Genomic DNA, 14,521 nt, shown 5'->3' with positions numbered 1-14,521 from the left:
GTCCTTTGACATGAGGTGGGGGGAGGCTGCCTCTGGGATCTGGCTGTGCTGGGGGATGCCGACAGCCCCAATTCCTTCAGCCATTTCAACGATGAGTCTCCCCTGGGGCTGCGCCGCATCCTCTCGCAGTCCACGGACTCCCTCAACGTGCGGAACCGGACGCTGTCAGTGGAATCCCTCATTGACGAAGGTGGGTGGGCCGGCGAGGAGCCGCAGCTGGGAAGCAGCCTGGCAGGGGGGCCCGGGAGGAGGACTCGGCTCTGAGTTGCTGCCCGGCTCGTGCCCAGGCGCAGAGGTGATCTACAATGAGCTGATGAGTGACTTTGAGATGGACGAGAAGGACTTCGCAGCTGATTCCTGGAGCCTGGCCGTGGACGGCAGCTTCCTGCAGCAGCACAAAAAGGAGGTGATGAAGCAGCAGGATGTCATCTACGGTGAGCCAAGTCCGCCCTGGCGTCCCCGCCTTCACCACGTCCTGCCCGTCACATCCTCTCTGCCCACCACCACCTGTCCAGGCCCTTCCCCTCTTTCCCTGCGGGTCACCGTGCTGCTGCCTGGCAGCCCAGTGCGCCCACTGCTGCTCTCGGTCCCCAAGGCCCTGTCTTTGTCCTTTCTCCAACTCCATCCTCAGTCTTAATATTTATTTTATTTATTTGAAAGGCAGAGTTACAAAGAGGAGAGATAGCAAGGGGGAGATCTTCTGTCTGCTGGTTCACTCCTCAAATGGCCACGGCGGCCAGGGCTGGGCCAGGCCAAAGCCAGGAGCCAGCAGCTTCCTCCGGCTTTCTCAGTGTGGGTGCCGGGGTCCAAGCACTTGGGCCATCCTCTGCTGCTTTTCCAGGCACATTAGCAGGGAGCTGGTTCAGAAGTGGAGCATCTGGGACTAGAACCGGCGCCCACATGGGATGCCGGCATCGCAAATGGGAGCCTAACCTGTTACCTGTTAGCACCACAGTGTCAGCCCGCAGTCTTTATTCTGTGCTTATCCCGGAGCTGGGGAAAGCCGGACGTGTGGAAGACAACGTGGTCCTTGCTCTGAAACAACTTACAGCTTGCGATGCCAAGGCATAATTACAGATAAAAGATTGTTAGAGAATGACCTAAGATCCTAATAATGCAGAATGTTAAGCTGATCTGGGCCTTGAAAACCTGTGGGTGCCCTGAGGTCCCTATTAGCCTGCAGCACCCCCCCCCCCACGGTGGCCATGCCAGGCGGAGGAGGGCAGATGTCCCATTGTGCCCACAGAGCTAATCCAGACAGAGCTGCACCACGTGAGGACGCTGAAGATCATGACCCGCCTCTTCCGCACGGGGATGCTAGAAGAGCTGCAGCTGGAGCCCGGAGTGGTCCAGGGCCTGTTCCCCTGCGTGGACGAGCTGAGCGACATCCACACGCGCTTCCTCAGCCAGCTGCTGGAGCGCCGCCGCCAGGCCCTGTGCCCTGGAAGCACCCGCAACTTCGTCATCCACCGCCTGGGTGACCTGCTCATCAACCAGGTGGGACGAGTTCCTAGAAGGACGGGTAGCCAGGGTGGACATTTCTTGCCTCCAGGCAAACTGGAGGGGCTGGGGAAAGGGGTGGTGGTGTCCGGGGCCGAGCTGGTGAGGCGGGAAGCTGGCCCGTGAGGCAGGAGGCTGGAGGTGGGTCCGAGGGAGAGGGTGTGACGTGGGGAGTGGGGGGTGCTGACGCAGTCCGTCCCCGATGTCCAGTTCTCCGGCCCCAGCGCGGAGCAGATGCGGAAGACCTACTCGGAGTTCTGCAGCCGCCACACCAAGGCCTTGAAGCTCTATAAGGAGCTGTATGCCCGGGACAAACGCTTCCAGCAGTTCATCCGGGTGAGCGAAGCCCTGCAGGCATGGGGGGCAGTCGGCTTCCTAGCTCGCCCACCTATGTGCGCCCGTCCACTCACAGGCGCCGTCAGCTTCAGCACTGAGGCAGCCCTCGGTGACCGAGCAGGGCCCTGTGGTTGCCCAGGCACGGCGGACTCCTCTGGTTGGCCCCCGTGGCCCTGACCCCCGCCTCTTCCTTGCAGAAAGTGACCCGCTCTGCGGTGCTAAAGCGGCATGGGGTGCAGGAGTGCATCCTGCTGGTGACTCAGCGCATCACCAAGTACCCGGTGCTCATCAGCCGCATCCTGCAGCACGCCCACGGTGAGGGGGAGGGGCGGCGAGCCAGGGCTCCCTGGGACGACCCCAGGGAACTGGGGCTGGGGGCACGGGGTGAACCCAAGACCCACTGGGAACTGGGCTGGAATGAAGCCCGCTGTGCCGACCCCCGGTGCCAGGGGTGGAGGAGGAGCGCCAGGACCTGACGACCGCGCTGGGGCTGGTGAAGGAGCTGCTGTCCAACGTGGACCAGGACGTGCACGAGCTGGAGAAAGGGGCCCGCCTGCAGGAGATCTACAACCGCATGGACCCCCGCGCCCAGGCCCCGGTGCCTGGCAAGGGCCCCTTCGGCCGAGAGGAGCTCCTGCGGCGCAAGCTCATCCACGACGGCTGCCTGCTCTGGAAGACAGCAACAGGGCGCTTCAAAGGTCAGCACCCACCTGGCCAGGCGGAGCGGGTGGGGGCTGCGTCCCGCCCAGCCCATAGGACCCCCGCTCCATGTGGCCCCACGCCACGGAGCAGGCTCGCTGGGAGAAAAACGTGGCGTCCGGTGCAGCAGAAGTGTGAATTCTGCGTTTAAGTTCAGGGACCGTACTAGGACTTCTTAGCACTGTAGACGCCTTCCTCGGGTCCTGGCCTGCCCAGAGAGCTGCTTGTTGTAACGGAGAAGACAGATTCTCAGACCAGAGGGTGAGATCGGACTGCAGGTTCCCCGCACTGGAGTCTCAGGATTGAGGAGAGAACAGGCACTTTGGGAGCCTGGCCAGGGAAAGGCCCAGAAGAGGGAGGAGACCGAGCCTGGAGCAGGATGGGCAGGTGCAGAGGAAAGAACGGGGCAGAGGGAGCATGTTGAGGGCCCGGGCACACGTTCCCGGCTCTTTCCGGAATTGGCCTGCACTGGCAAGAAAGCAGCAGCTCCCTGGCTCTGTGAGGGACGGAAGTGAAGGGTGATGGGTGTGGCCAGTGGCTGCCCGGGCCTCGGGGCCCGTGTCATGCAGTCCTGCTCTCTGGGCGTGGAGGGTACCCATCCCCACACCAGCCTCTCTCCTCCATCCCTTTCCCTCCTTCCCATCCCTCCCACGCAGCAGCTAAGAATATAAACCATGGGGGGTTAAAAATAGCAAGGCGGGAGAGCTGTATTTCTGAAGCACTTAGCAGAAGCCCTTCCCTGCTGTGTGCCCGCAGCTCAGTAAAATCCCCAAGGGCGAGGGGTGAGCCTGTGTTTCCCTCACTTTGACACCAAGTGTTGTAGAACCGACCTTGGTTGCCTCCCTCAGTCTGCAGAGTGTAGGACCCTGTGGGGTCTGAGAGCCGGACAGGAGAGGAGCAGGTGGATGGGGGAAGGTGTCCTGCTTAGCGGTGGAGGGACTGTGGGGTCTGGCATTCTCCAGGTGTTAGGTCTGGGCTAAGGGGCTGGAAACCCCGGGGCCCTGTTGCTCTGCGACTGCTGACCACTCTGGCCCAGTCTGGGGCCTTTTTGCGCACAGTAATAGATACAGCTGTCCTCGCAGCCTTGGCGCTTGCAGGGCCCTGAAGCACTGCAGTGGGTTTCCTGGGTGTCCCTGGCCCCTAAGCTAGGAAACCTGAAGCAGCTGCCTAGGAGGTTTCCTCCAAGGGCACTGAGTGGCCCCTGGGTCCTCGCTAGCCCAAGGGGTCGTTCTGTCTGATCCTTCATGCATCTTTCTCTTTAAAAAAAAAAAAAAAGATTTATTTTTTATTTATTTGAAAGGCAGAGTTACAGAGAGAGATAGAAGACAGAGAATTCACTGATTCACAACCTGAATGGCCACAACGGCCAGGCAGAAGTTCGGAGCCTGGAGCATCTTCTGCGTCTCCCACGTGGGTGCAGGGGCCCAAGCACTTGGGACATCTTCTACTGATTTCCCCGGGGCCATTAGCAGAGAGCTGGATCAGAAGTGGAGCAGCCAGGTCTCAAACCGGCACCCATATGGGATGTCAATTTCCCAGGTGGAGGCTTAGCCTACTATGCCATAGCACCGGCCTCGTGTGTCTTTACCCCTACCATGTTCCTTAGCTATAAGAACAGGAAGAGGTCGCAAAAATTAAAATAGTAATAATAATAATGGAATGAGGGGCTATCACTATGTTCTTAAAACTGTGTATATGGCCAGCGCCGCGGCTCAATAGGCTAATCCTCCGCCTTGCAGCGCCGGCACACCGGGTTCTAGTCCCGGTTGGGGCACCGGATTCTATCCCGGTTGCCCCTCTTCCAGGCCAGCTCTCTGCTATGGCCCGGGAGTGCAGTGGAGGATGGCCCAAGTGCTTGGGCCCTGCACCCCATGGGAGACCAGGAGAAGCACCTGGCTCCTGCAAAGGATCAGCGCGGTGCGCCGGCCGCAGCGCGCCAGCCGTGGCGGCCATTGGAGGGTGAACCAATGGCAAAAGGAAGACCTTTCTCTCTGTCTCTCTCACTGTCCACTCTGCCCGTCAAAAAAAAAAAAAAAAAAAAAAAAACAACAACAACAACAACAAAAAACTGTGTATATGAAATACATGAAATCTGTTCCCAGTAAATAAATAGATAAGGGGGAAAAAGGGAGAGATGGCCAGGCTAATGTGCCTGGGAAGGCAGTGGATTCCTGGCTTCAGCTTGGCTCAGCCCTGGCTGTTGCGGCCATTTGGGAAGTGAACCAGTTGATGGAAGCTCGCTCTGTCTGTCTTTTGCTCTGTCTGTTACTCTGCCTTTCAAATAAATAAATCTTAAAAAAAAAAAAAAAAAAACACAGAGAGGTTGGGAGCCGGAAAAAGGTAGAGAAAACAGCCAGACGGGGAAGTGGCGCCCTCAGCCGGTAGGGTAGGCCCATGCCTTGGCAGAGCCGGAAGCAGCCGCGCAGGCCCCGTAGGACTGACCTCTCTCCCGTTCTTATCCCCTTCCAGATGTGCTGCTGCTTCTCATGACCGACGTGCTGGTGTTTCTCCAGGAGAAGGACCAGAAGTACATCTTCCCTGCTCTGGTGAGTCCTCTGTTCTCTCTCAGCACAGTCAAGGGTTTCGGGGCTCCCCTGCCCATCCCCCACTTTTCCTGTGCACGCCCTGCAGAGCCCTGGAGTGCCCCAGAGCCCAGCAGCCATCTCCGCTGCGGATGTACAGGCTGTCTTGCCATGAGTCCCTGAACGATGCCGCGTAGCGCCTGTTCCTACACCACGTACAGTGTATCAGGAGTAGTGAGTGACCTGGACATGATTTCAAAGCAGACAGGAGCTGGGCTTAGGTTCATGCAAACACTGCCCCGTGTTGTGTAAGGAACGTGAGCATCCTGGGCGTCTTGTGTTCACGGGGGTCCTGGATGAGTCCCCCACAGACCACTGCGGGTCGCCCACGTTGCACTATAGTAATCAAAAGCAAGGTGAGCGAACAGGAGTCGCACCTGCCATGGAGGCCTGTGATCATCCCCAAAGTGGAGCGCAGAGCAAAGTGAGCTGCGTCTCAGTCCCACCTGGCCGCCACCACACCTGGGTTCTCGTACCACAGAGCGACTTCCATCTGCCAAGACTGCAGTGTCCGAGGGCCGGGAATCCCCGGGCTCAACCCTTCCCCTCCTCTGCCTGGCAGGACAAGTCGTCAGTGGTGTCACTGCAGAACCTGATTGTCCGGGACATCGCCAACCAGGAGAAAGGCATGTTTCTGATCAGCGCGGCCCCTCCCGAGATGTATGAGGTGCACACAGCGTCCCGGGACGACCGGAGCACCTGGATCCGTGTCATTCAGCAGAGCGTACGCGTGTGAGTGTGCGCCCCGGGAGCAGAGCAGCCACGGGCCAGGCCTGGGGAGGCCGCCGTGCTGCACGTCCTGGAGTCCGGGTTCCCAGGGTAGCCTGAGCGGACAAGAAACCAAGGACGTGAGCTGTCCCCTGTGGCATAGCTGCCGGCCGACAGGACAGCTCAGCTGCGTTAGCATCGGGGTCTGCAGGCAAGCGGCGCTTATTCCGGTTGTGTCTCACTTTCCCTGTATTTCCTAAAGAGGATAACGAAGGTTCGGACCCCAAGCAAGTGTCCTAAACACACAGGTCGCTGCAGCAGCAGGCGGGACAGGGCCAGCGCCTGGCCCATGCCCCACGCGTGGATTCTCCAAGATTTGTGCCTGAAGAAGGAACTCTAATTTGGATTAAAAAAATTGTGTTTTAGCTTTCAGGGATTGCCTTCTTCTAATATGTAGACCTGTTTTGTTTTGTTTTTTTTACTTAAATTTAGACCTTTTTTTTTTTTTTTTTTGCAGTTTAGACTTTTGAACATGTTTTTCAGAAACGCATACGAAAATATGAAATCGTCTGTTTTAGGAGAAAAACACCCGTCCCACCGACAATGGATTCTCTTAGTAGTATAGATATTTGTAATCAGGAAAATTATGATTAACATATTAATTACATTTGATTCATTGACCTTCTGTCTCGGTCAAAACACTACTGAATTTCATTTACTCATAACCACAAAAAAAAAACCAATAATGTGAGGGCGTCATTAGCCTCCTTTTTCAGACGAGCAAGTAGAGCAGCGCCCCCTGGTAAATGGTGGAGCCGGGACTTGAACCTGGTTTTGCGTGGTGCCAGGGCCTGGACTTGGCCCTCCGCTCCGGGCTGCCTTTCCTGCACAGCAGTAGATGCAGACAGTCGGTGCTAAGAACAGGGGAGAGTCAGGAGAGAGCGCGGCCAGGGCGTGCGGCCCACGGTGTTCCCAGAGGAGGGAAGACGAGGAGGCGTTTGGGAAGGCCCGGGGCCGATGCCTGGCCGGCGTCCTGACTCTGTCCCCTGCCTCTGCCCGGCCAGGTGCCCCTCCAGGGAGGACTTCCCCCTGATTGAGACGGAAGATGAGGCTTACCTACGGCGAATCAAGAGTAAGTCCGCCCACTGGGAGCCCTCTAAACAGCATGTGATACGTTCATGTAGTAGAGTCTACAGTTAATGAAAAGGCGCACCACCATGGGCGCCCGGTCTGGTCAGTAGACGCAGGTTGAGATGCCTGCATCCATAGTGGGGCCTGGGTCTGATGCCCAGCTCCCTCCTGACTCCGGCTCCCTGCTGGTGAGGGCCCTGGCTTGACAGCAGGGCCCCCTGCCACCCACGTGGGAGACCCGGATGGAGTTCCAGGCTCCTGGCTTCAGCCTGGCCCAGCCCCAGCTGTTGCAGGCATTTGAGAAGTGAATCAACGGATGGAAAAATCTCTCTCTGTCGCTCTGCCTTTCAAATCAATTCAATAAACAAGCTTAAGAAAAGACATCCTTGAAGCAGTCAGAATTAAAACAGAGGGAAAAGGTCTCTATGGAACGTTCTGAAGTAGGAAGCTCAGGGTAGCGGTGCAGCACCGCCGCCTCTGACATGAAGCGTCCATCTCTGTGTCCACAGTAGCTGCCCCAGCTCCCACTGTCACATTGACATCCCAGCTTGCAGGGGTGAAGTAAATCCCCATTTCTAGAATTGAACATGGCAGCGTCTAATCACAAGTCAGGCTGGGGAGCATGGTCATGAACTGGGCTGCCGTGCACCCTGGTGAAGCCTGTGTGCAGCTCTCTACTGAAGGTCAGGAGGAACGAACCCTGGTGGACAGTCCAGCCCACAGTCATCTCAGTTTTTTAAATGTTTGTTTATTTACCTTCATCTACTTGAAAGGCAGAGAGACACAGAGAGACCTTGCGTCTGCTGGTTCACTCCTCAAATGCCCTCAATAGATAGAACTGGGCCAATCCAAAGCCAGGAGCCTGGAACTCCATCTGAGTCTCCCACATGGGTGGCAGAAACCCAAGCATCTTATTTATTTTCTTTTGGAAGACAGAGTTGGAGAGGTCTTCCATTTGCTGTTTTACTCCCCAAATGGCCGCAATGGCTGGGAGTGGACCAGGCCGAAGCCAGGAGCCGGGAGCTTCTTCTGGGTCTCCCACGTGGGTGGCAGGGGCCCAAGCACTTGCGCCATCCTCCACTGCCTTCCCAGGCACATGAGCAGGGAGCTAGGCCAGAAGCGGAGCAGCTGGAATTTGAATGAGCGCCCATATGGGATGCTGGTGCTGCAGGCGGTGGCTTAATGCACTACACACAGCGCCGGCCCCCAGAGACCCAAGCGTTTGAACCATCATCCACTGCCTCCTCGGGTGCTTTAGTAGGAATCTGGATCAGAAGCAGAGTAGCTAAGATTCAGATTGCACTCTGATATGGGATGCAAGTGTCCCAAGTGGTGGCCTAACCCACTGAGTGACAACACTGACCCCGTTTTTATTTTTTATTTTTAACTTTTTTGACAGAGTTAGACAGTGAGAGAGAGAGACAGAGAAAAAGGTCTTCCTTCCATTGGTTCACCCTCCAAATGGCTGCTACGGCTGGCGCACTGCGCCAATCCGAAGCCAGGAGCCAGGTGCTTCCTCCTGGTCTCCCATGCGGGTGCAGGGCCCAAGCACTTGGGCCATCCTCCACTGCACTCCCAGGCCACAGCAGAGAGCTGGACTGGAAGAGGAGTAACCAGGACAGAACATGGCGCCCATATGGGATGCCGGCACCGCAGGCGGAGGATTAACTAAAAAGTGAGCCATGGCATCAGCCCCCGTTTTTGTTTTTAAAACACAGTCTGGGGAGGGGTTGGTCTGGTTGTTTGAGACATCAGTTCAGATGCCCTCGTCTCACCGGGGTGCTTGGAGTCAAGTTCCCAGCTCTGCTCCCAATTCCAACTCTCTGGGGGAGTGCACCCTGGGGGGCAGCAGGTGGTGGCTCAAGGAGCCGGGTTCCTGCCACCCCCGTAGGGACCTGGATGGAATTCTCAGCTCCCAGCCTTTTGGTCTGACCCATTCCCAGAGGATGCTCCAGGGGTGTGAACCAGCAGATGGAAGGGATCTCTCTCTCCGTCTCTGAAATGAATTTAAAGACAAAACAAAGGACATGTGTTCCTTTTCCCTCAAAAACGTCTGTTCTTCATAAATGCCACAAAAGCCAGACTTGTGTGCTGCCACCCTGCCCGTGGGGGCGCCACTCTCCCCCCCCCCACCCTCACTGCCCCTACCCTCACCTGTCCCTCCACAGTGGAGCTGCAACAGAAGGACCGGGCGCTGGTGGAGCTGCTACAGGAGAAGGTCGGGCTGTTTGCCGAGATGACGCACTTCCAGGCCGAGGAGGATGGCGGGAGCGGGATGCCCCTGCCCACCCTGCCCAGGGGCCTCTTCCGCTCCGAGTCCCTTGAGTCCCCTCGGGGTGAGCGGCTGCTGCAGGATGCCATCCGAGAGGGTGAGTGCGCTCCCGGGGAGGAATCCAGGGCACGTACCCCCCGGCCCAGAATAAGGACACGTGGCCAGACCTGGACACACAGACAAGGCTTGTCAGCCCCCAGTGTCCCCGAGTACCGGTTCTGGGGCAGGAGGCTTGGTCCGTGCCACCGGGCGACAGCTCTAGGGCTGCCCCTTCACTCTCCTGGCTGCCCAAATGTGCCCCGTGTGCTGGGTGATTGGCGCCCCATAGCGGGTTCCGTGTCACTGCGCGCTCACCAGGTCCTCTGTCCCCTCAGTGGAGGGCCTGAAGGACCTGCTCGTGGGGCCTGGAGTGGAGCAGCTCTGGACGCCTCGGGAACCCACCCTGCCCTTGGAACCAGACAGCGGTGGTAACACGAGCCCTGGGGTCACTGCCAGTGAGTGCCAGGGCAGGGGACCAAGGTAGTAGGTGGGAGGGGCCGAGGAGAAGGGGCAGTCCCGGGGACTGAGGGGTGCTAGGATCCTGCGAGGGTGAACTGAGCCCTGCCCTGTCACCTCTGTAGACGGTGAGGCCAGAACCTTCAACGGCTCCATTGAGCTCTGCAGAGCCGACTCGGACTCCAGCCAGAAGGTGGGTCCCCCAGAGACTGTGGGGCGGGAAAGGGAGATGCCAGGGCGGGGCTTGCACACCTGCTGACCCCTCCCCTCCTTTCTGCAGGATCGAAATGGAAACCAGCTGAGAGCTCCGCAGGAGGTGAGACGGGGATGGGACGGTACAGGGCAGGTCTCGGGGAAACGGGGGTGCGGGGCAGAGTCTGGACTTCAGAGGTCTCCCTGGAGACCTTGCCCAGCTTCCGGGCAGTTCTCCGTCCTGAAGCTCAGGCCTTGTTCCCACCTCCCTCGTCTGTTCCCAGGAGGTGTTACAGCGACTGGTCAACCTCTATGGACTCCTGCATGGCCTCCAGGTCAGTGGGACAAGGGGAGGAGCCAGTCGAGCCCTGGCCTTCGGGTGCCGGTGCAGGCAGAGGGGCGAGGTGAGGGGGAAGGAGAGCAAAAACAGGTTTCTGGTATATCCTCTGGTGCCCATTCCTCCAACAGGCGGCTGTGGCTCAGCAAGACACCCTGATGGAAGCCCGGTTCCCCGAGGGCCCCGAGCGGCGGGAGAAGCTGTCCCGAGCCAACTCGCGGGATGGGGACGCCGGCAGGGCCGGGGCTGGCCCTGTGGCTCCTGAGAAGCAGGCCACGGAACTGGCGCTGCTGCAGCGGCAGCACGCATTGCTGCAGGAGGAGCTGCGGCGCTGCCGGCGCCTGGGGGAGGAGCGGGCGACCGAGGCTGGCAGCCTAGAAGCCCGGCTCCGCGAGAGCGAGCAGGCCCGGGCCCTGCTGGAGCGGGAGGCCGAGGAGGCCCGCAGGCAGCTGGCCGCTCTGGGCCACACGGAGCCGCTCCCGGCGGAGGCGCCCTGGGCCCGCAGGCCCGTGGATCCCCGGCGGCGCAGCCTCCCTGCGGGAGACGCCCTGTACTTGAGCTTCACCCCACCGCAGGTGAGGCTCTGGGAGGGGCGGACGTACCTGGGACAGACAGCAGGGCCCAGAGAACCTAAGCAGCTAGGGTGGTGATGCTGATTGGGGGGGGGGGGAAGTCCAGCGGTCCCTGGCTTGGCAGAGCCTGCCCTCACCACCCTGCTCAGCCCCTGGCCTGCTGTCCACAGCCCAGCCGAGGCCACGACCGCCTGGACCTGCCCGTGACTATCCGCTCCGTACATCGACCCTTTGAGGACCGAGAGAGGCAGGAGCTAGGTAGCCCCGAGGAGCGGCTGCAGGACAGCAGTGACGCGGACACCGGCAGCGAGGAAGAAGGAAGCAGCCGGCTGTCTCCGCCCCACAGTCCCCGAGGTGAGAGCCCTTGACCTGAGGCTTGTGCATGGGCCCGCAGTCCCTCTTGGAAGGGCCGTGGAGTGCTGGGTCCCCAGGAGGCATAAGGGGGATACCCTGAAAATGCCTTGGGTTTTCTGTGTACCTCCAGGAATGCCGAGTGCATGCAGAAGGTCTCCCCCTGCACCCCCTGTGTGCGGAAGAGGAGGCACCAGGGGAGGGGCGTGGCGCCTCCAGGGGAGACTCTGCTCACTCGCTGGCTTTGCCCTGTCCCCCTCAGACTTCACCCGAATGCAGGACATCCCGGAGGAGACGGAGAGCCGCGACGGGGAGCCTATAGCTTCTGAGAGCTAAGGACGCCCTCCCCGCTGCGGACTGCCGGGGGCCACACTCGGGGACTCCACTCTGCCAGTGACGAGGGAACATTGCAAAGAACTGTTGACTGTCCTTGCCAGCTTCCGGGGTCCTTGGATACCTGGGGCCATTTAGGAAGCCGGGAGTGGGGGGGATATGAGGCCACGATCCCCCAGGGGGCATCCGGAAGCTATACCACAGATGCCAACTTTTCATGCCTTTCTTCCCTCTACTTTAGGAAAATTTATTTATTTATTGTTTATTAGTTATTGGGGGGGAGAGGGGAAATTTAAAGGACCAGGGACATGGGAACCAAGCCATAGGGGTCGGGGGCCTTGTCCTTTAACACTACCGGGGTGAAACCAGGCTTAACCACGCCGCACGCCCCACCCGCCTCCCCCGTCTGAGGAGGGGTGCAGCTGCAGGACCCTGCGGCCCCCTCAGGGGGCTCCGGGTGGGGCCGTGGTCTGCTCCCTTTCCCTCTCCCCACAACCTCATACTGCTGACCCCCCTCTCCCCGCCCCCCGCGGAAGTCCCAGGGAGACCCTCCGGCTTCCTGGAGCCCGTGGACTAGAGACTGGGTGGCCCTCGTGGTTTGTGGGGTGGGGGGAGGGAAACCCACAGGGACCAGAATGTTTGTTGTTCTGTTCTGTTCTTTTTTTTGTACCAAAGCCGGCTGCACGTGTTCTATATTTTTAAGAAAAGAATGTAGGCAATTAGGGACTGTAGCCTTCCACCTCCACATCTGTGAACCCGGGGAGGGGGTACACAGTGACTGCTCCCCGCGCCTGCAGCAATGGGCACCCATCTGACCTCTCCCCCAGCCTCCTGGGAAAAAGTTCAAGGTGGGGTTGGGGAATCGCCACGAACCCTTGGCCTCATCTCCCACCTCAGCAACCGTGCCCTGAAACCTCAGCGTGAATTTGGGGTTTTCTCATCAGACCCCAGTGCCCACCAGCTCCAGTCATTTTTCTGCCAATTTGATTGTTAAGGAAAAAAAAATCAGGGAAAATTAAAGACCTGGAACCCCATGAGGTGCTGTCTCTCCTGATGTCTGCCAGTTGTGAGGGCGACGGTGGCGGGTGGCCAGGAGCAGAACTACCTCATCTGGGCCATCTCTGCCTCACTGGCAAGAGGGCCACTGAGAGAAGAGCATGCTGGGATGCCTTTTTTTTTTTTTTTTAAAGATTTATTTATTTGAAAGGCAGAGTTACAGAGAGGCAGAAACAGAGAGAGATCGATCTTCCACCTGCAGGTTCACTCCCCAAATGGCCACAATGGCCGGAGCTGTGCCAATCAGGAACCCTGGTTCTTTTGGGTCTACTACAAGGGTGCAAGGGCTCAAGGCATTGGGCTGTCTTCTGCTGCTTTCCCAGGCCATAGCATAGCAGAGCACTAGATTGGAAGTGGAGCAGCTGGGACTCGAACTGCCGCCCATATGGGATACTGGCACTGCAGGTGGTGGTTTTACCTGCTGTACCACAGCGCTGACCTTTGTGGTTTTCTTTAAACTTCACAAATCTGAGGATAAAGTGAAGAACACCCGGTCAGATTCCAGAGGCTGTTGGGGGTTCTAAGACCAGAAAAAGTGTTTGCATCTTAACTAAGGATGCGGCGTTGGTGGGCATGCTTGCTGCTGCCTCCTCCCCTGCCCCGCTCTGGCTCATCTCATGGGGCCAGAGCCTGGGGTGACCCCTCCCAGGGGTGACCCGGCTTCACTTCCTGGGTCTGGTTGATGCCCTCCTCTTGGGCCAGGAGAGGAGGGAAGGCGTGTGCATCCTCCTTGGTGCCTGTTGGGTAGGAGGATGGAGCTCAGGACGTGCCCTGGAAAGGGGAGTGGAAATTGCAGCATCTGGCCTTGACAGGCTGCTCTCATCCTCTGCTGCAGGGGTGGGGCCGGCCGGCCTCTGGGGTGTATAAGGCCCGTAGTCACTGGGTCTGGGCCTACCAAGGCAACTGCAGGCAGGACTTGAAATTCAATAAATCTGTAGCAAGTTGATTTTTTTTTTTTTTAAATTCATTTATTTGAAAGAGTTACAGAGAGATCTTCCAACCACTGGCTTGATTCTCCCCAGATGGCTGCAGTGGTTGGGGCTGCACTGGGCAAGGCCAAAGCCAGGAGCCTAGAACTCCATCTGGGTCTGCCACGGAGGGTGGCAGGTGCCCAAGCTCTTGGGCCATCCTCCACTGCTTCCCCAGGTGCGTTAGCAGGGAGCTGGGTTGGAACTGGAGCAGTCTGGCTGAAACTGGTGCTCGTGTGGGAAGCTGGTGTCACAGATGGCAGCTTAACCCACTGTGCCACAGCATCAACACTGCAGGCTAATTTTCAAGTTGATCCTTTTTTTTTTTTTTAATGTTATTTATTTGAGAGGCACAGGAGGGTTGGGGTGGTGGTCTTCCATCCTCTGGTTTACTCCCCAAATGGCTGCATTAGCTGGAGCTGGGCCGATCTGAAGCCAGGAGCCAGGAGCTTCCTCCAGGTCTCCCACACAGGTACAGGGGCTCAAGGACTTGGGCCATCTTCTACTGCTTTCCCAGGCCATAGCAGAGAGCTGGATCGGAAGTGGAGCAGCCGGGACTTGAACTGATGCCCATATGGGATGCCGGCACTGCAGGGGGTGGCTTTACCTGCTGTGCCACAGCGCTGGCCCCATAAGTTGATTTATTTTAACAACCCATGAATGGTATAAATAGCCAAATGGTCCTTAGCAGGAAAAAGGATTACCCAGCTCTATGGGAATCCTGGGAGGCTACAATTGTTGTGACTACCCACAGGGTCACCTGGGTGCAGAAGGGCTGCCAGGCCCAGCTGGGTGGGCCAGGAAGGGGCCAGCCTACCTCATTCCAGTTCTCCACTCCTAACCCTCCCCCCTGCCCTGCCTCCCAACTCTGCCTAAAAATACCAGCACTGTAGGTTCCCAGAACAACCTTGCCTCTGCAGCTGTTATGTCAGCTAGAAGCAGCTGGGACCCAAAACTGTGAGGGTGGAGTGGTGGGAGGGAGACGGGTA

At 58.4% G+C, this 14,521-nt stretch overlaps 1 protein-coding gene across 8 annotated transcripts in view; it reads left to right on the top strand.

The window, feature by feature from the left end:
* ARHGEF2 (Rho/Rac guanine nucleotide exchange factor 2) overlaps positions 1-12,542 on the top strand; it is a 50,369-nt gene extending 37,827 nt beyond the window's left edge. For 5 of the 8 annotated variants that reach the window (XM_062192462.1, XM_062192468.1, XM_062192469.1 and 2 more), the window contains 17 exons: positions 81-190; positions 288-434; positions 1,247-1,497; positions 1,711-1,836; positions 2,034-2,151; positions 2,286-2,534; positions 5,005-5,081; positions 5,680-5,849; positions 6,890-6,957; positions 9,125-9,325; positions 9,603-9,722; positions 9,849-9,916; positions 10,004-10,039; positions 10,200-10,250; positions 10,384-10,827; positions 10,995-11,178; positions 11,438-12,542. In XM_062192462.1, coding sequence (XP_062048446.1) covers positions 81-190; positions 288-434; positions 1,247-1,497; positions 1,711-1,836; positions 2,034-2,151; positions 2,286-2,534; positions 5,005-5,081; positions 5,680-5,849; positions 6,890-6,957; positions 9,125-9,325; positions 9,603-9,722; positions 9,849-9,916; positions 10,004-10,039; positions 10,200-10,250; positions 10,384-10,827; positions 10,995-11,178; positions 11,438-11,511 — 2,494 coding nt within the window. In that variant the 3' untranslated portion in view covers positions 11,512-12,542. The remainder of the gene's footprint in view (positions 1-80; positions 191-287; positions 435-1,246; positions 1,498-1,710; positions 1,837-2,033; positions 2,152-2,285; positions 2,535-5,004; positions 5,082-5,679; positions 5,850-6,889; positions 6,958-9,124; positions 9,326-9,602; positions 9,723-9,848; positions 9,917-10,003; positions 10,040-10,199; positions 10,251-10,383; positions 10,828-10,994; positions 11,179-11,437) is intronic. The other 3 variants (XM_062192463.1, XM_062192467.1, XM_062192464.1) reach the window with 2 other exon arrangements.
* Positions 12,543-14,521: the final 1,979 nt, after the last annotated feature.

The sequence above is a fragment of the Lepus europaeus genome, chromosome 5 (genome assembly GCF_033115175.1).
Source record: "Lepus europaeus isolate LE1 chromosome 5, mLepTim1.pri, whole genome shotgun sequence".
In the NCBI taxonomy this organism is placed as follows: domain Eukaryota; kingdom Metazoa; phylum Chordata; class Mammalia; order Lagomorpha; family Leporidae; genus Lepus; species Lepus europaeus.
This window is presented reverse-complemented; position numbering and strand designations above follow the sequence as displayed.